The following is a 25,928-nucleotide window of genomic DNA, read 5'->3' as shown; positions in this document are numbered from 1 at the left end:
TAATATCAACTAATTAAAAAATCTAGTTCCCCCAAAAACTTGTCTTTCCATCCATTTTCTAAACTATTGTTCCCATTCAGGCCTTTTGTTTTAAAGGTTCCATGCGGAGTAAACAAACAATGGTACTCTTTGTATCCTTAAGGGCCCGATAAACAAGCCCGACGCATTTCCATCCTCATAAAACATTTACAAAGCTGTTTTTTTTACTCCGAAGACTTTAAAACCTACATATTTTATATTCATGTTTGCTTACTAACAGTCTTCTTCTTCTTCGCTGCATTTCTTGGCACGTTAGAGCAACACTAAACCACGGGATACAAGAAAACATTGCTCTGAAACTCCACAGGGTACCTTTAATTTAGTCTTTGTATGTCATTCCTAAAAGCAGCTAACAAGAGAGATAACGTTTTTTCAAGTTTAATGGAAGCCAGTAAAAGAAAGATGAAATAAAATGAGGTAATTATGGGATAGAAAGTCCAAATTATGAGATGAATTGAAATTACGAGAGAAAAAGTCAAAATTAACAACTAGAAAGTTTAAATCATGAGCTGGAAAGACGAAATTATGAGATAGAAAGTCATAATTATGAGATAGAAAGTCATAATTATGAGATAGAAAGTCATAATTATGAGATAGAAAGTCATAGTTATGAGATAGAAAGTCATAATTATGAGATAGAAAGTCATAATTATGAGATAGAAAGTCATAATTATGAGATAGAAAGTCATAATTATGAGATAGAAAGTCATAGTTATGAGATAGAAAGTCATATTATGAGATAGAAAGTCATGTTATGAGATTAAAAAAAAGTCATAAATATGAGATAGAAAGTCATATTATAAGATAGAAAGTCATATTATGAGATAGAAAGTCATAGTTTTGAGAGAACAATGTCCAGGTGGAAATGTGCTTCCACACTATTATATTCCAGAATATACATTGTGGACGTTTCTCTTGAACGTGCTGCTATCATCTATCATATATCCATCCACCCTCTTGAGCATCCTCCAGCCAGTGATCACCGTTCACACAAAGAAAGGGAAGCGGCAGCCGGACGGCGGGCTGCAGCGCGCTGCAGCGCGCTGCGGGGCGAGCAGACTTACTGTGGTGCTCCTCGGTGATCTCTTTGTCCTGGTAGTACCACACCACGGCGGGCACCGGGGAGCTGATGACGTCGCAGACCACCTCCGCCGTCTCGCCGTGCCGGAACTCCTGCGGCGACTGAACGTCCCGGAACGTCAGCCGCTCTGGGAGATGAAACGACATGGAGATGGATTTGTGTTATATGTCGTTTCGTTCTGCGAGCATTCAGAGCAATTTATCGCAGGTTTGAAACATCAAAAGGAAAAATATGAAGAAAGAAAACTGCCTGTCCTGTTAGGGATGACGGCTTTGACACAGAATCTGGGGTTAGGAGTCTAGGAAAGATGCTTTATTACACATTTCCATCCAATTTTTGGATTGATGATGCAGGTGTAAGTGTTGGGATGGCCTCTCAATGTCCCCCCTGGACGTTATGAAGCGATAGTTTTCTTCAAGGTTTTTGTGTTTCTGCGCTATGAATATGTATCTTTCCACCTAAAACTACACCTATACTCTGTGTTTACCGTTTTGTACTGGTTCCAGCTTTAGGATGAGCTGCCCTTGTACCAAAGCTAACATTTCCAAGTTCAGTTGAGGCTGATGGGCGCGCCATTAGTCTTGACGATGGCGTCCAATGAAAAGTAAATAAAAGGGATCACCAACAGTGGAATAACCGGTCCACACTAAACCACCCAAAAGCTTCGGGACATTTCCATCTCCACCGATCCCAAATTGCCGTCCCGTAGAACTTTGCAGGTCGAGTCGCCAAAAACTACATTAAGCGCAGCTGTCGTGTGACTTAGAGCCTCGCAATCCTGGCGTAAAGTATTTGGGGAAACGGGCACACGGGAAACAATGTGTGCTCTGGAAACGGACGGACGGATTCGCTCCCGAAAATCAAATATAACAAAAGCTAAATCCGGCTTTGACTGTTTTCTGGGACGCAGATAAGGCGATTCAGATGAAACCGAAGAGGAGACAGAAGGGTGGCTGTTACACTCGCTGCCAATCACAACAACGACAAAAAAAAAGAAGAAGAAGGAGAAGGAGAAGAAGAAGAAATCAATGAGCTGAGCTATTCCGCAGCCCTTGTGTTTGCATAATTAGACAAGGACACAGGCAGCCTTTGATTCACTCTTTCTTGGTTTTCGGGAGCGCTTCAATAATAGATTCCACTCTGTGGCGGTTTGAAGCGGCGTCCTCCCCCTTGACAAACATTTGGTGTTTTGACAAATTGCTTTTATGGGGACACTGTTCTTGGACCAGCACGCCTGCACAAACAGCACCTGATCCTCCCTCCAAACCACCCCGGCGCTCTCGTTTTTGTTTTTTTTTCCCGGATAGCCGTCTTTGATGTGCTGGCGCCGCGAGCTAGCAACCACCTGCCATCGTCTGCGTGCTGTATTGTGAAGGTGCGAATAAATCAGCGGCGGCGGCGGCGGCGGCGGCGGCGGTGGCGGCGGCGGCTTCCCTATCAGTCCCTTCCGTTAGCTGAGGCTTCGGCATTAGCATTTTCGCTGTGTGATTTATGCCAGGCTGCTCCCCAAAATGAGCTTTCTCTCCTCGGCTGCACCCTCCGCCCCGCCGAACGTGCGCGGCATCGCAGCGTCTTCATTAACTTCAAGGATGCCGCTGCATGTTTTTGTCACTCACTCCTTTCTTTTTGCACCAATTTCCCTCTTGTGTCCCTTTTTCACTTCCCAGATCTCTCTCTCTCTCTCGCTCTCTCTCTCTCTCTCCCCCTCCATCCCTCCGTGTCTCAGGTCTGAAGACTTCTGGTGTCGCCTGTCTCCATTCCCTTTCCCTTTTGTTGTCACACTGCTCTACAAGAGAATCAGTAAGGGAAACATCCTCTCCAGAGTAACACTCTACTGCACACTTGACACCAGCGGATTCAAAATATACTCAGTACTCCGGGAGGGTTCTCGTTCGCCCGCTCGCCTTCACATCACCGCGAGGATAAGTGTCCGACATGTTGACGAGCCAATTTCCCTGGACCTCGCTCAACTGGGAGGCAGGTTGGTTTCCTGTCTTTACTGGCCAATTTTTAGCTGGGTTGAGGAGAACGGGCTTTGCGGGGTTTACTGCATCGTCCATCAATAAGCTGAGAGGAAATGAAAGGAGCCGGCTGACTTCATTATGAGCTTCCTGTCACCTTGTGTGGCTGCAAAAAAAAAAAAAAGGAAGCAAACTGCTGCTGTTAATTCAAAGCAATTTCAGATTTTTTTTTTTTTTTGCCGCTATCAGGGAACTTTCAGAGGAAAGCTATTTAAATTGTTCATCTTCTGTGTGGGCCGGCAGGAGTTTTATCTTAGAGGACGAGTCGGCAGCCACGCTAGCAGCACCGCGGCGACTTCAATGGACGATGGCGACGATGCCAACATTTGCTCATCACTATACACACAATGTCTTTAATTTGAAAGAGTATTAGACAAAGTGACATTGGGGGAATGGAGCTCGATGAAGAGTTCAGTCCCAACCAAAGTTATTAGGATTCCTCTTGAGGGAAAACACTCAATGCTTCCAGAGGGATTTTACTCAGGATCCACACGGTGGCACCACAGCGACCTCGAGGAGTCTTTAGGCCTCAACCCCCAGTGACCAGACACATCCTTTCATGGAAACCCTTTCATGCACTCGTCCAGAGTTTCATCCTCTTGGGAGCGTGAATGTCGGGACGCGGGTTCGCGGCAAAGCGTCGGCCACCGTGGAGATATTTCAGGACGGCTTTATTGTGTGTTGTGCGACGTTAACCGAAAGCCCCGGCACCAGTTTTTGGACTCAAAACTGATCTCCCACTCCATGTAACATGATTACTCCAGGTCATCACGGAGGTGTCGACAGCCGCTGAGAGGATGTCGACACCTCCTCCCCCTCAGGTTGGGAGATCGGTGTTCAACATGTTGTAGCGCGCTCGGAGCCCTCGGCTGCTCCGGCTGTGCGCTGGCAGAGCGGCAGGCCGGAGCTCCAGGCGGGTTTTCATCCGCATGCTGCTCATGAGATATATATACCGAGAAAAGGTGGGATGCGTGAGGGGGGGGGGGGGGGGGGCGCCCGGATGAGTGACGCCCTGTTACCACGGAAACAATAGTTTTAGGGGAGCTGGTTACGTGGGGAACGAGGCGAGGTGCTGAGTGGTGGCAGGTGTGATTGAGGCCGCGATGTCTCCCCTAATGGTTCACCGGGAGAGGATGAAAAAGGCAACCACACCGCAGGTGATGATTCAGGCGTGTGTGTGTAGGTGTGTGTGTGTGTGTGTGTGTGTGTGTGTGTGTGTGTGTGTGTGTCTGCTGGAATCAAATCCCTGTGTCTTGACGTTTCCTCCAATTAAAGTCGGAGGAAAACTCCTGATCAAAGTCCCGGTGTATCTCAGTATTTAGGTTATTCACTGCTCGGAATTCACTTGGTTCTTTATGTCATCGTAGTGTGTGTGTGTGTGTGTGTGTGTGTGTGTGTGTGTGTGTGTCTGTGTGTGTGTGTCTTTTGCATTGTAACATTGATGCATTTCCTGTCACAGAACAGATGGTTTTGTAACTTTGGGGAAATGTATCATTTGTATCTAAAAGGGGATCTGGCAAGGATTCTAGGATTTTATCAACTTAAACTTTTCAACTAAATGTTGTGCAGCGAGACGTCTCGTCACCAGAGACTCTCTAAGACCACGTCCACTGGGCAGAGCTGGGATACCGTGATCTGTTGGAGGGTTCATAGACAAGTGGCAGTTCGTTTTGGCATAGAAAAAAACACAGAAATGAGAATCTTCTGATATTTTCATGTCGTAGCGGCTGTGGGTCCCGCCCACTTGCCAGTATGCAAATTATACATCAATCTTAATCTCCCTGCACACCATCTCTCTCTGTCTCGTGTTGTATTTCACAGTGCCGATGTTTCATTTTTCTATTTTTGATGCCAAATCCTACAGTCACTGTGAGTTCACACGTGCAACCACAGTGGTGTGAATTAACACATGAATTAGCCGGCAGATAAGAAGACCTGAAGTCCAAATGTACATCACACTCGTCAGAAAGTCTCTACAAGACACCAAATGGAAAGTCTTAAGTCTGATATTAAACTCATTTTACACATTTAAATCTTAATTGTTGCACTTATTTAGTTATCAGCCGTTAAAATACATGAAGGCAGCGATCTCAGATCTGACTCTTCTCCTCAGCCAACGAGCTGACGGGAGGGTGAAGTTGGACGTCTCCGCTCAAGGACGCCGCAACGGGACGCACGCCGATTAATTCACTGCTCGCCGTGAAGGACGGAGGCCTCGGCGGGACGGCGTCTGCAACCACAGAGCCGCCCCCGCCTCGTAGCATTAGGTTTTCCCCGGGAAATGGTGACGGGTCAGCAGGGGCGGGCTCGCCTCGGTGCCACCTCCCTCATTGAGCCTGGCGGGACGCGAGTCCCATGGCATTACTCGCTGTCATTACACTTCAATCACAAGAATGAGCCTCTCGCACGCAGAGTCAGAGGTACGACGTGGACCCACAATGCACACAGACACGCACACGGCTGACGTTCCCACCGGCTCCAGACTGCGGCTGAGAATGTGAAGGGGCCGGCTACAGCTGTGTTCGCACACTAATGCGAGCGCTTTATTCCCTTCATGTCTGCCTCTCCTCGGGGAGGGCAACAAAGTGATGAAGGAGTCGACCGCCGTTGAGCTTACGGTAGATCTCCAGCACCACCGAGGCCTCCTCGGTGTGGCCGCTGCCGTCGGCGGCCTGGCAGCGGTAGATGCCCGCGTCCTCGATGATGGCGTTGTAGATGATGAGGCGGGATCGCGACGTCTCCGTGTGGAGCGCCATGCGCTTGGAGGCCAGGATGCGCTCGCCCTGGGGGTTGTACCACTCCAGCCTCACCGGCTCGCCGATAGCTGCGGAGCAAAGTCAGAGAGAGAGAGAGAACACGTTTGTGATCGTGATGATTATGTTCAGAAAGAGACGTTTCCAAGATTACTCCCACTCACCCTTGAGATCTAATCGCAGCGTTTAAATGCCTGAAGAGAGTGGATCGTGTTCTTTGCAAAACGGCTTGACTTCCAGCCGCTTTATGTATTGTATAAATTGGTCCAATGAGTTGAACCCGTTGACGTTCGGTCCCACGATTATTTGTGAAAGTATTGCGTTGCCCACGAGTGACATTACCTTGGCATCTCTACGCATGAAGTGAGTCAAGCGGTAGTGGTTTGAAAAAAGCTTTTTTTGTTGTTTTTTGTTTGTATTGGACGCTTGGAGCCTTGTTTGCTTGTTTGTGCGTCTTGTTCTCATCTGAATGTGTTGGTCTACACGATAATTCATTTAATTGGTGAATGTGATAAAAGTCAGACTGCGTATCGGGGATGCTTTGTCTTCATTTAGAGCTGCTAAAGGTTTTATATGTCGATGCATCGCAGCCGAAGACCAATCCGACGTTGTTAATGTTGGAACTTGTCGAGGGAACAGATGGCACCGAAATTATATGATTAAGTCATAATCTTGGATTTACATAATTTATAAATCTGTAAAGGAACAGCGACATATGTAAGCTGTAAATCCCATTCCCGCTTCCAAGATTACGCACAAACAGAGCCACGAAACACAGGAGAAGATGGCGGGCCTGATCGACCCTGATAAAAAAAAAAAAATGGCGGCCATATGTAGCCCGTGGAGCATGAACTCCTCTGCAGGCTACTGGGGGAGATTACGTGGCCATCTGCAAGCAGCAGGTGCCCTTTGCCTGTAAATACTGCAGATAAAAGTGTCAGTGTGGAGGGCCATTACTTGGCCCATCAATCAGCCAGAGCCTTGAAGAGGAGATGGACAGAGGCTGGTCCAGCACCCGAGGGACCGCTCGCTGGATCCAAACGAGGAAACGAAAAACAGCAGATGATAGGCGCAATGCGAGTCTGCGACAAACCAGTTGTGTTTCGGGAAAAACGGGAAAAGCCAGTGGCAAGAGATGCTCTCTATTCCCCTCAGTAACTATCAGCAAGATGCCCTTGAGCAAAGCTTTTAACCTCCGGCTGCTCAGCCGGAGTGATGAAGTGCGACGGTTCATCTCAAGAGGCCACTGCGAGGAGATGTCTTGTTGTCGGACATATTTACCCAGCATGCACGGTTATGTAAAAGAAAATCCATTAATTGAAAGCGATGAGCTGATTTGCCCCGTCTCCCTCTCTCTCTCTCTCTCTCTCTCTCTATCTCTCTCTCTCTCTCTCTCACTCTCTCTCTCTCTCTCTCTCTCCCCAGATAAAACCAGCAGTCTCCCACTCGTCGCCCCAGCGTGCTAACACCGCTAGCAATGTTTTTGCGCGTGTCCGCTGCTCGTTAGTTTCGACGCCGGCGACTCCGACGAGGCAATCGCACGCCGAGCGCGACTGAAATCACATTACGGGAGAAGCTTTTCCTTCACAGGCGGCTTCCCACCGGAGCCGCTGCGCGCGTGCGGCATGCGGGTCCTCGTGAGGAACAGATAAGTGTCGAGCAGCGCTACAGGCGTCTCTTTATACCTGTTAGCATTACAGCGTTATCACCCCTTGCCATTTTTTCTTTTTTTCTTTTTTTTTTTACAGTCTGTTGACAGCGGAGACAGCGTAATATGTTGCGAGATGATGTCGCCGGAGCGGCTGACAGGCCATTTGCTTCACAGATGATCTGAGAAGACGGGAGCGCGGCTGCACTGTTTTTCCCGCGCTCGGTCCCGCCTCCCCGCGTGCGGCATTACGACCACATCTTGTCAAATCTGCATAAGCTCTGGGCGTTGTTACCGATTCTTGACAAGAGCGAGTGCTCTTGGAGTGAAAAGACAATGAAGATTTCTTGCTGAGGTGCTTTCCAAATGTCTTAACAGCAGCGCGCTGATTGATCGCCGGCTCCACTCGTTTCTTTTTTAACCGCACGTCGAAATCAAAAACTTGCCGGCAAGCAGCAGCGCTTTGTGTCTGCAAGGTGTTTTCAGACAATGTTTATGATCCTCCTTAGCAGTGAGGGAGCAATATAAAGAAACTGAAATATTGAAGCGATCTAAGCCTCCTGCACCAGGCAGATTATTGACTAGACGTGCCCCTTGGCGCCGGAATTAGCTCGAGTGCGAGCCCGAGCACTCCCACGTCCCCGCGGTGGCTGACACACGGAGCCGTGGCCGTAATTGATTCAGGTCTCCGGGGGAAGTAGATAGCGGCGCCCAGAACAAGAGCTGAGCAGGCAAAGGAATCACACTGGTCAGCATGTACGGAGAAGGGAGGAGGAGAGGGAGGGGGCGGGGGGGTTAGCTTGACATGATGTCAAAATTATCAGCTACATATTCATCTCGGCCTCTTCATCTCGGGGCGTACTGGGACGCGGGAGGCCGCGACCTCCTCCCCGCGCTCGTTAGCCGCATTTGAAAGGAAAACCACATGGAAGCGTCGGGGCTGTTGGATCTGCTTTGACCAGCGAGGCCGCCTTTGTTTTTTTTGTTTTATTATTTTGCAGCCAACACATTTGCTCTGGCTTCCTGCCACCGCAGTCTTAGGGGAGGTTAAACGCACACCTAAACACCAGTTTATCCAGCTCCTTATTTGTCACGCCAGGAGCTCAGCTTCGTTTAACCCTGACAGGAGAGCCGCTCTCTCTCTCTGGGGTTTCTTTGTTTCCTCACAAAGGTCTAATTGAGCGTTTCAAAGTGTTTGCAAAAATGTCTTTTTTTTTGTTTCGTTTTTATTATCAGTCACATTTCTTTTTCCTGACACCTGGTAGTATTTATATTGGTTTTAAAAGAGAAATGCAATGCCATGAATAATGTTGAATCTCAACACAGATGAGCGCCAATTGGAGACTTTAGACAGACAACAAAACCGCCAACAGGTCGAGTTGTCTGAAATCCTATTGGACATTTGTGTGAATTGTTCAGTTATGGCCGAAGAACATGTTTAATGAGGTCGCCGTGACTTTTGACCACCGAAATCCAAAGAAAGTGGACATTTGTGCAAAAAAATTGAAGAAATTCCCTCGTTTCCTGAACTATCATGAACACGACAGTGGGATGGACGTACTGTAAGGTCATGACCTTGACCTTTGCCCATCAAAATCTAATGGACTAGTCGTATGGTAAAGCTGTTAAAAGTTATTCCTCTGGCCGTGGCTTTTTCGCAGAGGCCTAATAAAAGCGGTCCAACAAAAGAGCAGGTTCTGCAGCAGACTCCACCACCATCATTAAATAATGAGGGAATGAGTTTTGGATATTGTTCCTCCAGAGGGCTGCAGGATCTACTGCAACAGCACAAGACACTGGTGTTTCTTGCATGTGTATGTTTTAATAATATGATCAGTGTGGTTATATGCCAACAAAACAACAACCCACTGGAACATAGACGTGCATTCAAAAGCATCCTGCTACTGTGAGTCATCCATTCAAAACAGCTAAATGTAGCTTTGCAAAATAACAATGTTTGATTGTACAACATAATACATGTTGTTGTACAACAAGCGCCATAATTATGTTTGGGAACAGTGGTATCTCTCATTTCATGCATTTACCACAGAGCCTCTGACCTTTTCCCACAACTATGATGGAAACAAACAAACCAAGAAAACTAATTAATTTGAGGTGCAAGGTGAAACCAGCACAAATGTAGTGTCTCTCTCTCTCTCTCTCTCTCTCTCTCTCTCTCTCTCTCTTTCTCTCTCTCTCTCTCTCTCGTCTTCTTGACCCCATGTGTACCTTCTGCTGTTCCTTTATGCATCAATTCAGAGTCTGCGCCGCGAAAACATATTTTTTTAGAGCGTTTCACTGTGGAGGCGTGAAGAAGAAGAAACACACGTCGGTGCAGCGAGTTAATGAATAAAAGCAAATTCAGCTAAAGAGTTTGCGTGTCGCATTTTCTCCTAAAAGCAAGAACTCATGAATAGATGCCACATCTGTCGCTCTGAGGACGGGAGATGAAAGGCTTTTTTTTTTTGTTTAAAAAGAAGACTAAAATCATTTAGAGGTTATTCCATTGATGTCTCAATTCACAATATTTGTACACGGTCTTGATGGGACAGGAAACTCTGTTCACATCCTCTCATGTTCCCATATGTACATTAACTATTAAACCATTGCAACTACATTATATATACTTGCTCCGTGTGAGGTTAAATATTAGTGACCAAACAAGCAACAGCTCAAGTTGAAGCTGAGTTGTTGTCTTGCAAAAGTAAACCCAGAATGTTTTATACTGACTCATTGACGGGTATAGATAAGAATGGAGAGGCTTTGAATGAACTGGAAAAGGTCTTTTCAGTTGAAACAGTTTAAAAGTAGAAAAGATTTGGGAGCAGACAAGAAAAAAGCAAGTTAATATCGAAATGTCGACGTGGGGTTTGACCGTGCTTTTGACCTAAAACAGCATGTTTGAAGCAATTTCAAGAAAAGTGCGCTCTCTTGGAAGAAATGAGCCGTTCAATCATTTTAACCCTGCTGCCAATTCTTCCTGGCAAACTTTTGAAACAAGACAGATTTGTATCGAACGAGGGAATTGATTTCACCCGGGTTCCTTTCTCTCAAGAACACGTTCACCTCCCTGTTCTGCGTCTTCCTCGCAAACGGCGTGCAGCCGTGAATCAACATACAATATGATTGCCTTTCTGTGCTCGCCGTTCCTTTCTTCTTCTTCCAATCCATATTCATGTGGGCCACATTCGTGCAGCGGGACCCAGCAGCTAAAAGCTAAAAAGTTTGCTCACTTTGGTTCCACTGGGCTGTGCTTTTATTTATTTATTTTGCCTCTGACTGTTCTGCTCTGCTTTTTTAGCTTTTTTAGCCCACTCCAGTTGGCAGGACCACATGTGAACGTGGTAACAAAACCAAAAAACGGAAAAGGGCAAAAGAAAAAGCGACACAGACACTTCCACCCACGCACTTTCAACGTTGGATGGTGACTATTTATCTCCCACCTCCAACCCTCTTTTGCCTCAAAGCTTTTTCCTTTCTTCTCAGTTCTGTCGCTTGAGCTCTTTCACAATAAAAGCGTCTACCTTTGCCTTTCATTTCCTGCCAGCTTGGTTCCATTCAACTCCATTTTTAGCCCCCTCCGTTCTGTCCTCCTCAGCACACGGTAGACCTCCGCACCCCGCCGATGCTCCTCCCGCGGTGCGCCTCTACTCCCTTGGCTGTTAGCGCCACGCTGAGTGGGCTGGCAGGAGAGAAGAGGCAGCCGGCGGGAGGCGGGCCGGGCCTGCCAGAGTGTGCCGTCGCCCTACGGAGCCACTGGCAGCGGGCGGCAGGTTCTCTGTGGGAGCCGAGTGTTGATATACGGTTCTGAGGGTACAATGAGGAGGAGGAGGGCCGAGGTGTCCCGGTGCGGCGCCGGTGCCCATTGAGTCAAAGAGTCACTCGCCATATGGACAGCACGGATTGTGTCGCGTTCGCTGTCAGACAAAACCACGAACGGGCTTCAGAGGCGAAGATGCAAGGCCCCCCGGTGCCTGCCCGACCTGCCTCCAAACACACACACACACACACACACACACGCACCGTACATCCACATAAAAAACAGTGTGTGGCTGTTGTACCTGTGCAGATGAAGAACTTGGACTCTCCGACACTTAACTCCACTTTGTTCAAGGATATGGACACCTGCAGTGCAGCTGTAATAGAGAAGGAAAGGAGGATGGAGAAAGACAGAAAGAGAAACAAGAGGAAAGGGATTAGTTGTGGACAACATGAAATCGCTTTCAAATAGAGATTTTAAACTATCTGAGGATCATATCCCTCTCAAAGTCAGCATATACTGCATGAACATGAAAAGCAGTGAGCCGCATACATACAAATATCCCTCTGTATGACTCTGAAGCTTCTCATAAATGACCACATTTGCAGCTGTTGCAGGTATAGGATCATGGTCCCTGGTGAAAAGAACAGTTTCTATTTTTTATCCAAACCTCAGAGTTCCCGTTCAGCCATTTCTCCTTTCAAAGAGACAGATTTGCTTGATACCTATTACGAGGCACACGTCTGTTGGTGACAGGCTTGTCAGTCAGTTTCACAATGAACGGGATCCTTTCAGCCGGAGGTAGTGCTATTTGCAGTTGTCGCTATTGACAATGAGCGTGTGCAGTGAATAACAGCGGGATGGGTCGCTAAGAAGCTGAGAAATAGCAGATATCTGTAAATAACTGCTTGTGGTGTCCTGCATTTTTTCGCGAAGGTTCTTTTGAGAGCCGAACACACTGGAATAAAGAAAGAAAACGCTAAAAGGAAATGTTGCTGGAAGAAATCCATATTAATGACAGCGAAAAGGCTGTACGTGTGCGCCGCTACTGTAAGAAACCTCACAACACAGGGCTCCGCTGGACGCGTTGGAAGGTAGTAAGCTAGCTTCGTCTTAGCTGACGTGAATTTCCAAATGAAAAGGGAGAAAGAGAAGCAGGGTTTTAGCTGTGCTGACAAAGAGGTGTGAGGGTGTTTGCATGGCGGAGCAGCGAGCGGGAGCAGAGTGTGTGTCTACACGTCTAATGTGATGAGCTATGATTGGCAACTCAGTGGGGAGAGGGTCAATTTTAGGCTGGAGCCTTTTCGACGCAGCGGTAGCCTCGCCGCGGCGCAGAGCGAGGAGAGATATTTGATGAGCCTGTCATACCCACGCTCCTCATGCGTTGCTCCTCTAGTTAGGATCAAACTCCAGCTACACACACACACACAGACACACACACACACACGTATTTTCACGCACACACAGTTAGATTCACACGCACATGCTGCATGATACGCTAATGGCTGTTAATTCCATCCACAACGAGGGGAACTCAATAGCAGAGCTCAGGGCGCCTGTCAATAATGGAGGACATGATGAAATGATTATCTGCAGCTCGGGGGGGCCGTCGGCGTCGCACACCGGGGTCCTCACTGGGAGCCACCTGTCCCGGCTTCAGGCTGCCTACAGGTGGCAGTAGAGGGGCACTGCCACCGTCGCCAGAGGAGGCGAAACACGACCGCCTTATCAATGCGTTCAATCATTTTTACTGTGCAGCTCCGCTGTTCGATCTGAAGAGCAGAGGGCGACGCATTTACAGACACGTGTTCCCTTATTTCAACTGGCATGAAGCTGCACAGCGCTGCGCTCACATGTTCATGTACTTCATATTAACGAGAAAGTACGCAGGACAAGCCTCATCAATGGAAATGTGACTTTGGACCACAACTGCTAACTGAGAGTAAATTAGATGTTTTTTCAACTTGGACCCTATTTTCCTCTGACTAATGGGGCCAACTGCTTTTTAGATTAGTCCAGGCTGCGATGGGTAACTCCTCGGCGTCTAACTCAACTAAAAGTGTTTGTTGTTGCCTTGACAGACTCAGATTGTTGTTTTAAGTGTCTGACAACCCTGCAGAGGAATGAAACATCTTTCTTCAGCTTTCGCTTTCGGTTTCTTATTGCGTTTGAGCAGGGCGGGTCATCGGTGTGAAGCTTAGTGTTCTCTAAAAGATCTCCAAAGCTGAATATTTCTCAGAGCGAACAGACAGCGAACGGTAAATTTAAATGTTTTTTTCCCCCAAAACAAACACTTTTAGCCGACGTATATTGATCATTTTCAAAAAGTGTTGCCCAGTTTAGACATTTAGACACAAAAACATTGGAAAAATACAGATGTTGCACTGTAAGGGTTCTTTGAGCCTCCTGACCGCCATCAGTGAGCAGCTCTTTGTGCATTGCATTGTGGGAGAGTAAACACACGATGCACTGCAGCTGCCCTCTGCATACACATTTCATGCTTGAAATGAATGCAAACACTGCTCTGGAGTTGATTAATCATGTCTATTTAACCCGATGCCCTTCCACACAGCCTTGCCTCTGACTTAAGGCAGATTCCTATCAGCGCTTCAAGTAGTTTAACGGTTTTCAATTATTAATTGATCCCGGCCCGTTCATGCTGTATGTGATTGATCACATAATAAGTTCCTCACAAAACCCAGCAGGCAAAAGGAAAAGGGGCCTGAGCTCTTGTTTTTTTTGTTTTTTTACAATTTATTTTCATGTGCTGCCAGAGTCATTGTTGTGACTAACATACTGTAATTAAGTTCAACCTGGAACAAATAATCATTCTTCAGGCCTTTTTAAGCGGAAATACACAACAATCCCCACAGCGGATATACATTGGCATTTTAATATGAATGCTGACTGAATTAGAAATTGGAGAATTTGTTTATTCAACACCGACTCGCCTGGTGGGGACACAAAGAGACATACTAATTATATCCGTTTACAGAAATGTTTTCAGCTGCGTCCACCTGCTTATTGCAGAGGCTGCATCGATATGTTATGAGCCCGCTAGCAATTATCAGCTGCAATTATCAGCTCCTCTGAAAGGGGTTGGAGACATGGAGAAGAAGACAAAAGACGAAACCATTGATTTCCATTTGTAATGTGTCCGAGACGGTCGATGCCATACAGGACGTGCCTGCGGTGAAACTTCCATAATAATAACAATAATAATTTCAGCATCATTTGTGCTCTCAAATAAAAAGAGGCGGGACTTTGACCAAGGAGTTTAGAGCGGGGCAGCCTTGTGATTGACATGTCTTTACCACGGTGATGTCGGTTTACTGCCTCCAACTTTAAGCCCTTAGTGTGTTTTCAGTTCATTAAAGTGAATTGTCACATTTTGGTCGCCTAACAATACAGTATTCAGTCATACGTATAGCTCCACCTTCTAGTTCCTTCACTTCTAGTTCCAAAAAAACAAGATGGCGGCGGCCAAAAAGCCAAACAGGAGGCTTCAAAACAGCAATCAAGAAAAACCACAGCAACTACTTCCCACATGCTTCTTCGTAGTCACTTTAAGCAAGGTGGTCCTCTTCCTCACCTCCTTCGCTCGCACCTTTAGATGGGAAAGACTAACACTCGAGGAGAGGAGGCGAGAAAAGGACTCTTACGATCATTTTACGACCATTTGAAGTTGCCAAACTCGCCCGCCTGACATCTCTCGGATCAAAAGCGAGATCCTTCTTTTCCTCGGCTGGAGGCCATGGAGGTCAACGGCGGAGGAGGGCCCCCGATGACACGAGGCGGCGACATCTGGACCCCGTGCGACACGGCGCGCCACTTGCCAGCAGCGAAATCAGTGTGACTAAATCTGGAGCAGACTGAAACGTACCGCTGAATTTAGCAGCGGGATGAATCCAACGTTTGAGTGACGGATGGTACAGTGTGATCCCATAATCCTGCACTCCAGAAAACGCCACGGCTAAACAAAATGCACCACAGAGAACGTGCCTCTGAGTGCATGTTTGTACACGTAAGAGTGTGTGTGTGTGTGTGTGTGTGTGTACTGTATATGCGTGTGTGTGTGTGTGCAAATGTATTAAGCACACAGAGCAGATAGACCCTCAGGCGAAAGAAATGCTCTGCTTTAATTGTCTGTGATTTTGTGGAGGAGTTGAAGGGAATTCTTCCCTTGAACCGTAGACACAGAGAAAGAGAGCGAGACAAAGGCAGGAAGTAAAGAGTGGGTAGAGCGAGAGCAAAGGGAGCGAGGAGATAAAATACTAATTACTACGTTTTGTATTCACCCGAAACCTCTGCGTCTCACGCGTTTCTTCAAAAGCTGTTAGCGAAGGTAGAAAAAAAAAAAGAAGAAGATGGTTTCCAGTAAGGGGTACGCTTCAAAACACACGGAAACAGTCAGCGTTCTTTGGCGGCGCTCAGGTGAGCCGCGGCGAGGGACGGAGGGAAAGTGCAGATGTCGCGGATTTCTTCGCTAAGAGAAGAAGGTGACATTATTAATATTGCACTCAAGTCCAATTAAGTTTGTGAATCCCAGTTCCATTTTTCTTTTTTCACAAACACGATGAAAACAGCGACTCCAAACGAACACAACAACCCAATCAGGCTTTCCCAGGGAGCGCTGCATGCTGGGAAACGGAGCGCATTGTATTTTTAAAAGAGGCCGTGTGGCGACGGGGCAAACTCAATCAGTAAAATGTTGTTTTTTTTGTTTTTTTTTCCAGGGAGGTGAGGAGTAAACAACTGATAATATAATTCAAAATCATGGAAAAAGACGGGTAGCAGTGAGGAGGAAGACTTCTGGCATCAGGATGCTTGACTTTAAGTACAGGAAGCTCTTGTGAATCCGTTACGTTCCTGTCCAAGCGAGCGCACCCGTGAGGTTTTTTGCGTTGTTGCCGGTCCTAAATATCTGTCTGTTTCCATGCCGGAGAGGAGAAGAGGGGAGAGGAGAGTGCTGCTTTTACTCAGCCGACCATATCCAATCGTGCAGACGTGCAGCCTCAGACCTCGTGTGCGGTCTCAGGCACAACCCACAGCTACGTATTATCTCCCACCTCCTCTGTATCTCTGCTCCTCGCTCACCAACTGCTCGCCGATTCACGTCTCCCTCCTTAAGCCTCTCGTGCTCCAGGCTGTGGTGGCCGTGATGGACCTCTCCCTCTCTCTCTCTCTCTCTCTCTCTGCCTCTCTCTCTCTCTCTCTCTCTCTGCCTCTCTCTCTCTCTCTCTCTCTCTCTCTCCGAAATATCCGCAAACTGTGAAACTCCACTCATGCACAACACATGCGCGGCAACATGCAGATACACAGATGTTCTGCTTCACACAGATGTGAAATTGTTTGCTAATTAGTGAGAAAATGGAAAGTTGGTGTCATCCGGCAGGTGGGTGGATGGGAACGCTTTGCTTCTGTTCCTTTTGCAGATGGAGAGAAAGAGATCCAGTTATACTGGAAACATCTTCGCAGGCTTGATGTGGATTTACATTTGTTATTTTGTCATTTGTGGCTCGTCATGTCAGTAGATTGGAGAACGTCTGCAGGCAGCCCTCGGGCCGCTCACTAGATTAATACAATGAGCTGCAGGGAACATTTCATCGTCTGGGCCTGAAATGTGTGAGAAAGTGACTTTTCGTCAAAGTATTGAATGACTTTGTACTTACTTACCACCTTTGCATGACTTCCTAAACATTTTGGGCTCATACATATTTTAGACCAAAGTTATCATTACAAACAGAGGGGTTTTTTTATCGTTATGAAAAGGCAAAATGCAAAATGCAAAATGCAAAATGCGGTCTGTTATTAGCTCTCGCTGTCGTCTTTGGATCGGAAACAAATGTAAATTTGATCTTTCAAGTAGAAAGATGGAGAGAAAATGGAAAAAGGTGCACCGAGGACACATTTTAATCGTCTCAGTTGATTCGTCTCGGTCTCTCTCACCAAAAGAAAAGCACAACAGCGGCAGTATTGTTGGTGCTCATGGTTAAAGTTATACGGAGAAACAGTCCAAGTGTCTATTTTACAATCAATCTGATCGATTCAAGTCCGCCTGAGAAGCTGGTTGTAATATTCCCGGAGGACAAATTGAAACACTGGAGCTGTTGAAAAGCCGGTGGGATAATTGAGGCGGTGTCAGAGGGCACACGAGTTGCCAGAAGGGAAGAAGAAGAAGAAGAAGAAGAAGAAGAAGAAAAAGCAGGAGCTCAAAGTGGCGATGCAATCATCGGCCGTGATCGAAAAGAAGGAGCGGTTAGCGGTTAGCGGTTAGCCGGCCGGCGTTCCAATTTTGGGTTTCAGTCTCTACATTGCAATCAGAGCTTCAGATGTCAAAGGTGTGTGTGGGGGCAAAATGACACCTCAGTGTGCACACACACACACACACACACACACACACACACACGGTCATGCAGAATCACACGAGTAGAGTACACTATGTCAAAAAATATTCGTGGGCCGCTGCGGCGCTCAGACAAACAGACTCCATCCAGGAGTATTGTCTCGTAATCCCCGTCTTCCTTATTCTCCGTCGCGGAGATGATTTCTTTCCTAGATTGTCGCCACAAACTGGAGCACCACAATGCGGTGGAATAAATCCCATTTGCTCGGATATTGTGTTCATATTTATGGAAACATAAGAAGAAGAAGAAGAAGAAATGGGTGCCTGTGCACATAGGTGCAGGATAATGTCCTCATCCTTATTCCTTTTCTCCGAAATAGAACGATGGCCCCGATAGAAATGACGCAGAAACGTTCACCATTCCTTTAGTTTTCAGTTCTTCTGAGTCCTGTGTCGAATCTATTAGTCTTTAGTTTTGCCTAACTCTCTTCGCTGTGTCTCCATTTCCTCCCTTTTCCTCCCTCCTGTCCCCCCCCCCCCCCCCATGTCCTCGGGCGGCAACCTGTTCCTGCATATGGCGACATCAGTGAGTGTGGTTTTCTGCAGACGCCGGCATCAGCGAGCAGCTGAGGGAACTCTGGGGCGACGATAAATCCGGGCGCGTCAGTCAGACGGGATGATTTGCTTCGCGCCGCCACGCGTTTTACTTCAATTCTCCACCCCCATCAGCCTTTCTCTCTTAAGGCCGGAGCATACGACTCAAACCTGGGATAAGTGGGTAAAGAACCTGCCGGTAACGCGAGAGATTCCATCGACCGGCGTTGCGTTTTTTTCCCCCCTGCTTTTTATCTTCAAACGACGGCGTTTACGACTCTGCGGAACAATGCCGCGGCAATCAAAATCAAGGTGTCTTTTCATGGAGTCGCCGGGCTGCGCGTCGGCCTCGACTGCTAATGACGTGTCGATCGGGTGTAGCGCTTGGAACATGAATGGAGCCGAGCTGAGCAGCGCCGACGGTGTTAATGAGTCGCCCGTTTCCAAGGATTGTGTCAGTTTCTTCTACGTATTAATAAGGTCATCCATCAAGACGTAAAGGTTCCCGTCAAATGATTATGGTAATGAAGCCAATTAAAATGGACGTCCATTTCTCTGAATACAGACCAGCTTATTTAATATACACATACACATATACATGTATGGTATTAAGAGGCCACTGCCGCTTTAGTGTCGCTCAGGAATTCACTGTGGTTTTCAAAACAGTGCCCTGGAGGTGGAGAGATAAAAAAAAAAAAAAGGATATTTTGCGATAGTGTCATCGACTTTTGTGACACTTCCCTGTCGTTGTGGCATCTCACGCCATTTATGGCGCGAGTCGGCACACGTTGGCAGCTCGCTGTGAAGTTTACGGCTCCAGCTCTCGTCAGCTGTTTCTGGAATTTCCCCTGCAAACGGTAATAACCGTGTGCAACAGGACGGAGGCGTGGACTCGAGCGGAGGCGGGCGGTGGTCCCCGGGTCAAATTCAAAATTTCCTGCCGCTCAAACGAGCATAATTTATTGATTTCGCGCGGGAACGTCCCGCTGAGCTCGGCTGATTACTGGCCCGGCCCTCGAGAAGCACGGCGAGCCGGGGCGAACACACACACACACACACACACACAAGCGATGGGGGGCTTTTTCCCTGCTTCTGTGGGAGGAGGTGACTCGATCGAGTCGGGCCAAGAGTGATTCAGTAATAAAAACCCAACGGCCTCGGAGGCAGTTTGTGATTTCCAGGCATTGCGGAGAGAGAAGTCTCGTAGGTCGTGGGAGAGGGAAGGTCCAACATTTGTAAGAAGCCGACAGATGAGCAACAAAGTGTTTGTGTGTTTGTGTGTGTGGACTCGCAGACATGAATAGTCATTATTTCTACATGGAAAAAGAGCTTATTGTGTCAAATCCTGTAAAAGGATGCGCGGTATTTCGCCATCCTTGAAGATAAATGGCAGTTTCAGGCCATACGATCAAAACCGAAGCCAGATGCAAAGAGGGGATGAGTGTCATGACGAAACCTCCAGAAGTACTGAGGGCTACTGTCAGCGGAAAGAGCCTTTCCAGTGAAGGCGTGTAGGCGTTGCACACGTCAGATTTACTCAAACATGAAGCAAGGAAACAAGGTCCGCTGTTGACGCCACTCTCCAAGAAAGAAGCAGCCCGCAAATAAAAATAGAAGTAATCCATGTCTTTGTTCAGGCCTTCTCCTGCGCCAGCTGTTTGGAAATATAGACAATTATCAACGCTTTTAGAGCAACACAAATCACAATAATTAGGATTCCGGTTCACTAATATTAGCTTGTTTCTGTAACAGAGCAGCGTGTGGCTCAGAGAGGGCAGGATACAGTGGGTACAGTGGGTACACTGGTTACAGTGGGTACACTGGTTGTAGTGGGTACTGGCGGGAGACCAGTTGCTCGCAGACTGGGAGCAAAATCTTTAACAACTGCTCATTATGGCGACATTGGTGTATTCACATGGAGCATAATAAGTAGCTTCGTGGGTGACCTGAATGTAATCACACACAGAAAGTGTTGCCATTATGAAAGTAGGAGTAAAGCTTAAGCATTTCCTGAATGCCATGAACACAAAGGTTGTGCTTTAATTGAGGGTCTTGGTTTCAAATCAGAGACACAGGGGGCCCTCAGCGCTTGATGTTGCATTGTATTTTTTGGTATTTAACGTTTAATTATCCAGAGGGATGTCAAGGCCATTGCGCGAGGGCTTCCTGGCCAAGATGTACACGTTTCACCGCGTAGAAAACACAAATTACAGCAAAAAAAAAAGTACACAGCTAATCATGACGTGATGGGAGGTGGCAGCGCCTGTGAGGAGGCGCTTTGTGGAATAAAGTCTTCAACAGAACAATGCGCCAATGCTCCGTAAAGAGGGCAAAGCAACTTCCTCTCATGATGTATCGCCTCCTCCTCCCCGGAGACTACAAGTGGAGCTGAACCGGTGACCGAAGGTTCCCGCTGAGCGAGACGACTGAATTCATCTCATCTTTTTGCGGGACAGAGGGTCAGGAGCAGACGACTGGAGCGCCATGCTTCATCAGAGCTCCCTGTCACCGCTTCCTTCCCGCGCGCGCTAACATGAAACTCTCCGGTTCCTTCAGTTCAGACTCGAATGTTCAACACTCAACGCAAAGTGAAGTTGTGCGACGCCGCCGTCTCGCAGGACGAGATGTAAACACTTCTGTTTCATCCCCGGCTAGGAGCTTCTTCCTGTTCTTTGAACAGAGACTATTATTTGGTCTCAGATGGCTAGTCGGGCTCACTTTGACAAAATACAACGCTGCCAGTCAGACCGCCCCGAAAGTAACATTGAGAGATGTTTCTTTTTTACGCGTTTGAAGCACATCAAGTTAATCCAATATCTCAAGACATTTGAAATTCCAGATTTAAGAAGATGCTCTCCAGTGCCCCCCCCCCAAAAAAACCATCGCTGATGTGTACATGTCTGTTGCTGCCGCCGCGGCTGCCTGTGACGGCTGTTATCTTAATCCTCATTTCATGCACAAATGAGAAGCAACATGTTTGTTTCGCTATTTCCGCCGGCCGCCGCTGGGATTGTAAATGGCACGTTTGGCTGCCGGGCTGATAACTCCCCCACCGCCGCATCCCGGCCCCGTGGCTGTGACAGGGCCATTATCTCAGGCCGGCGGATTAATTCGGCCACAAAGGAGAGGTCGGTGGCTCCTGCCAGGCCTCAGAGAGGAGACTCTGGGGATCGTGAGAGGGGATTCGGGCATAAATGTCTCCTTCCGGCCCCTTGGAGGTGAAATTCAAAAGGTTTAAAGGCCCTAATTGCGAGGGCACGTCCCGTGACAATGCCGCCGCAGACCATTAAAGCAGGAACTCGTCGCTAAATGGAATTAAGCTGCTGAATGAAAGGGAGGAGGGGGCTCTCAATCCCAAACTCACACTGAGCTGGAAATGAACGCGCGCACCAAGAAGCGAGGCAGGATTCGACGCGTTTGCACGGCTCCTGAAATCGATTTAAATGTCTCGCCGCTCGCATTTCACAGGGAAAAACAATATGAGATGCCCTACATTCATAAATCCACTCATAATGAGTGAATTGTCACTAAAGGAAAGGGCTAATGAAGGGGATCATTTTTTCATTACGCTCGGCAGTCTCACGTCATCCCCCCCTCTGATCTGAAGATCAGTGGTTCAAAGGCTCAACCTGAATTATTCACTTCCCAACTCGTCCTCTTCCTCCCACTTCAGCACACTTTTGTATCTCTATCTCTCTTCCTACCCATCATTCTTAGTTTTACTCAAGTAGGAGCCTTTTATCTTGTCCCTGTTCTTGCTTCATTGTGCAATGAATCGCCTGTTCATCTTTACTGATTCATTTCGGATATCCTGTCTCTCTCTCTCTCTCTCTCTCTCTCTCTCTCTCTTTCTCTCTCTCTCTCTCTGACAGAAGCTGCCACCAACTGTCACCGCGGCACGGCCAACCTGGAGTCTGGGATGCCAGGCTCAGGCACCGTCGGCTTCGAAACCGCCCTGTGCCAGTTTAGCTGTTACTCAAAACTTTCCCTCTCTTCTCCCACACAAACATCGACGCCGGGATCAAGAGGAGGAATCCGCCCCGGCCGACAGGCGTCGACGCCGAGGCGGCCGCGTCATCACCACCGAGCGTCTCCGTGGCTCTTTTGACTCGGCTTTGTTTGACAGAAACAAAAAAAAAAAAAAACCACGATCAAAAGGTGCTAACATGAAACGACGGGTGGGAAGCGGGGCCTCCAGCTAAATTCTCTCGTTTTGAGACACTCCCCCGTCAAATGTTCACGCACCGTGCAAGGAGGTAAGCGCATGAAACTGTGAAAGTATCCGAATTACGATGCAGAACTTGTTTTTGACATTTGCTAATTAGCACTAATCAGAAGGTAAAACTGATTCTAATGGGAAGGTCACATCTCGTCCCGGTGCTTTGGTCATAAATCAAAGCAGTGGATAAAAGGACATTTTTCTCTTGATGCTGTTGGTCCCCTGAAGAGTCAGGTAATCACCGCCGTCACCGTAATTCGTGCAAAGACGGCGGCCGAGATAGCGCAGTGGGGGACGGGCAGACCGAGCGTCCCCAGAGGTCAAAGGTTAGCCTGAGCGTTTAGCGGCGAAAAAGAAAGAAAGAGCAAAAGCTTCAGATGCTAAGCCGTGACTGATTGAGGGGATCCATTATGGATAATTTACAACCGCCATGAAGCGCGCTCATGTGACGGCAGTGACTTTGAAGAGCGGCCGTAAATCCAGGCGCGCCGGACGCGGGAACACTCTCGGACATCTCGGAGCGTTTCTAAAAGCTACAAGCATTGATTAGCTTTTACTTATTCAAAGGATGTTCCTCCCCCTCGGCACGTTTTGATCTCCCGCTGCACTCCTCTGTACCGCTCACCACGGCGTGCAGACGGTAGGGGGAGGAGGAGCCGCCGAAAGAACCTTAATCTACCACTAAACACACCATGTTTGATGTTGAATGTCACAACACATCGTCTGTGAGAGGCGGACACGTGCGACTAGAAAACGTGGATTTTTTTTTTTGGGGACTGGCTTTTCCCGTCTGGTGGCCAAAGGTGAAATCGTTATTCAATCTGGTGTGAAACACGCAAATATGGAAATGCTGCAGATGACGGAAACCTATCGATCGGCAGTTACTCTGCGTTCATAAATCACTCGTGAATGGAAGACGGACACACAGGCGGAAGCTCTCGGGCCTTTTAGCCGCCTCCTACTACAAGTAGGTGACAGTAATAACGAATAGGCGGACAGATCGGCGAGTGTGTGAAGGTACACTACTGCACGGGCGCGTTGAAGGATTGCTCAGCCGTGTCACTGAGTATTGCAGTAAGCACATTAAAGAAGAATGTGTCACCGTGCTCTCTCTCACACACACACACACACACACACACACACACACACGCACACACCCCCTCCGAGCTGATGGATGATAGCGGGGTGTGTATCTGCATACATAGGCTCCGCTCCGCATGGCCTTCAATTAGAGCTGTCGGGGACATGCACTCAGAGCCCCGCTGAGGTAGGTAGGCAAACAAATAACTATGCACGGCGGCGAGTGTTCCTCTCCAACTCCCCCGTCATCACACATATGCACACTTCATGTCAAATTGGCATTAAAACTTGACAACCGTAGGGCCGAGGCTCCGTGTGTGTGTGTGTGTGTGTGTGTGTGTGCAGCCGCATGTTCATCAAACATTTACGCGGCAATACATCACATTCACACGCGTGTGCTAGGGGCTTACAGTACGTGACACACACGTGTACAGTGCGCCACCGCGAGAGCATCCCCGACTCGGATAATTGTCGCCGCTGCAGCTCGAAAGACAACATATCCCCCAGCTTTTGGAATTAGCATATTCATTATTTAACTGGGGAACAGCTGGCTAATTGGCAAATGAAATGCTTTCAATAATGTTCACATGAGAAGCAGGATTTGATTAAACAGAATCTGGGGGAAAATAACGGGAAGGAAAATGAATAGAAAGCGGCGCGCGGCGCAGAGCGCTAACCTTCGGTGACGCGAACGGAGTGACGTGATGTCATCAACGGGGCCGACTTTGCTGCGTTTGTGTGCGAATAAATAAAAAAAAGGGGGGTTTGTGGTCGGTTGAGATGGATGAAAATGTGGTGACGATCACGGCGGCTCCGCACGCGGCGCTAACTGTAAACTCTCCGAACGGAGAGCGATGTGACGCTCGGCTCTGGCGCAGGTACTCCAGCTTTAATGCACTGCTAAAGCCAACTGACTCATGTCAGCTTTCTAAATCAGAACGGGAGGAGGAAGGGGGTCGGATGTGCTCGTAAAAGTGCCCCCACGATTCTCGTCTCCGCTCATTCAAGTTAATGGCACACACTCTCGGGCCGTATATCAGGTTCTGTTTGATCCTGGTCAAGGATATTAAACTTTGATGGGTTTTTTCGCACCTACTCGCTCCACTCCATCCCTCTGCTGAGAACAGTGGGTTCATCCGATGTGTGCACCCATCTGATAGGCAACAGGAAATGACTCATAAATGCGGGGCCAAAGTGTCCGGCGCCAAGCTGACACGGCTTCAAAATGCCTCACATCCATTTCGGCAATTTTGGCTACTTGTGATCCGCAACAAAAGGTGACATGTGTGTCAGCGGGGCGGCCGGGAAATAGAGCCGGGAGAGTGGGGACAAAGCAGCGGGGCAGTGGTACAGCAAGAGGGGAGAGGCGGGGCGGGGACAGCGGCAGGAGCCGGTGGTGGCCGTCACCGCACATCACCGAGCCGGCTGACGCACAATGGAGGACGGAGATCAATGCTCAGCGAGCCCCTGGTGGACGCCGGCTCGCCGCTGGGTCACATCTCCCAAAAAGTTGTTGTGATGCTGTGACGGGGAGGAGGGGACGGGGACGGAGAGAGCTTATTGATTTCTGGCTTTGTGACACAGGGGTTAACCCTTTCTGCGCGACTTTTTGCACACATTTATAAGAAAGTGGAAGCGAACCAATTATCAGTGGAGCCAATGTTGGCTCCACACCTCCTTTTCCCTGCGTTTGAGCGTTTTTCCCTGTGTTTGAGTCGTCGTAGGAACCCCAAATAAATTCCGATACTAAAAAAAGTCTTGGGAAAAAAAATGTATATCTGCAAAATAATTCACTTTTAAAAGATATTTTGACCGTAACTATGAACATCCAGCATGATATGAGCCAGATTCCCCAAAAATGCCTCCTGGAGCGTCAATAAGACACCTTTTTGGAAAGATTAGGAGAGAATCTGCAACAAAATTCCAATAAAACAAAGACTTGGCCTGTTAGGAAGGAGTTTCAGTCAAAAAACTATGTCGTTCGGCTCCAAATTTTGAAAAATGACGTATATTATGCCAAAAGATTGTCTGAATGGGGCACGCTGGGACTTAAAATTGGCGCGGGAAGCTTTTCGCGCACAGTTTCCAAAAGGTTAAGGCTCATTGATGTGTGTGTAACGATGCTCCGGAGTATGCAATCACATGGAACCAGTCCAATCGCGCTTCATAGCGAGATATGTTTTCTAAGCACACTTTCAACAGAAGCAACCCATACAAGTAGCTCATAACAAAGTGCGCCGGTGTTAGTCCTATTGTTTATTTTCTCATTTCCCACTTTGCATTTAATTGTACACGGCGGCTGGTGGGCGAGCGTCGAGCTCGCTGACTGTGACGACCCTTTGTGTTGGCGGCGGTTTCCACACAATACCTGGCAGAGGCCCGCGCTG

The 25,928-nt window shown here is 47.9% G+C and overlaps 1 protein-coding gene across 3 annotated transcripts in view; it reads right to left on the bottom strand.

Moving 5' to 3' along the window:
• Nucleotides 1–25,928, bottom strand: part of LOC137793995 (neural cell adhesion molecule 2-like) — a 208,539-nt gene that overhangs the window by 55,866 nt on the left and 126,745 nt on the right. For all 3 annotated transcript variants that reach the window (XM_068590505.1, XM_068590503.1, XM_068590504.1), the window contains exons 2-4: nucleotides 11,604–11,678; nucleotides 5,759–5,965; nucleotides 1,104–1,247 (exon numbers count right to left, since the gene is read on the bottom strand). In XM_068590505.1, the coding sequence (XP_068446606.1) occupies nucleotides 1,104–1,247; nucleotides 5,759–5,965; nucleotides 11,604–11,678 (426 nt within the window). The remainder of the gene's footprint in view (nucleotides 1–1,103; nucleotides 1,248–5,758; nucleotides 5,966–11,603; nucleotides 11,679–25,928) is intronic.

Source organism: Clinocottus analis, unplaced genomic scaffold (genome assembly GCF_023055335.1).
Source record: "Clinocottus analis isolate CAN_PGR_092001 unplaced genomic scaffold, fCliAna1.0.p SCAF_24, whole genome shotgun sequence".
Taxonomy (NCBI): domain Eukaryota; kingdom Metazoa; phylum Chordata; class Actinopteri; order Perciformes; family Cottidae; genus Clinocottus; species Clinocottus analis.
Note: the sequence above shows the minus strand (reverse complement) of the source record. Positions and strands in the feature narration are given on the sequence as shown.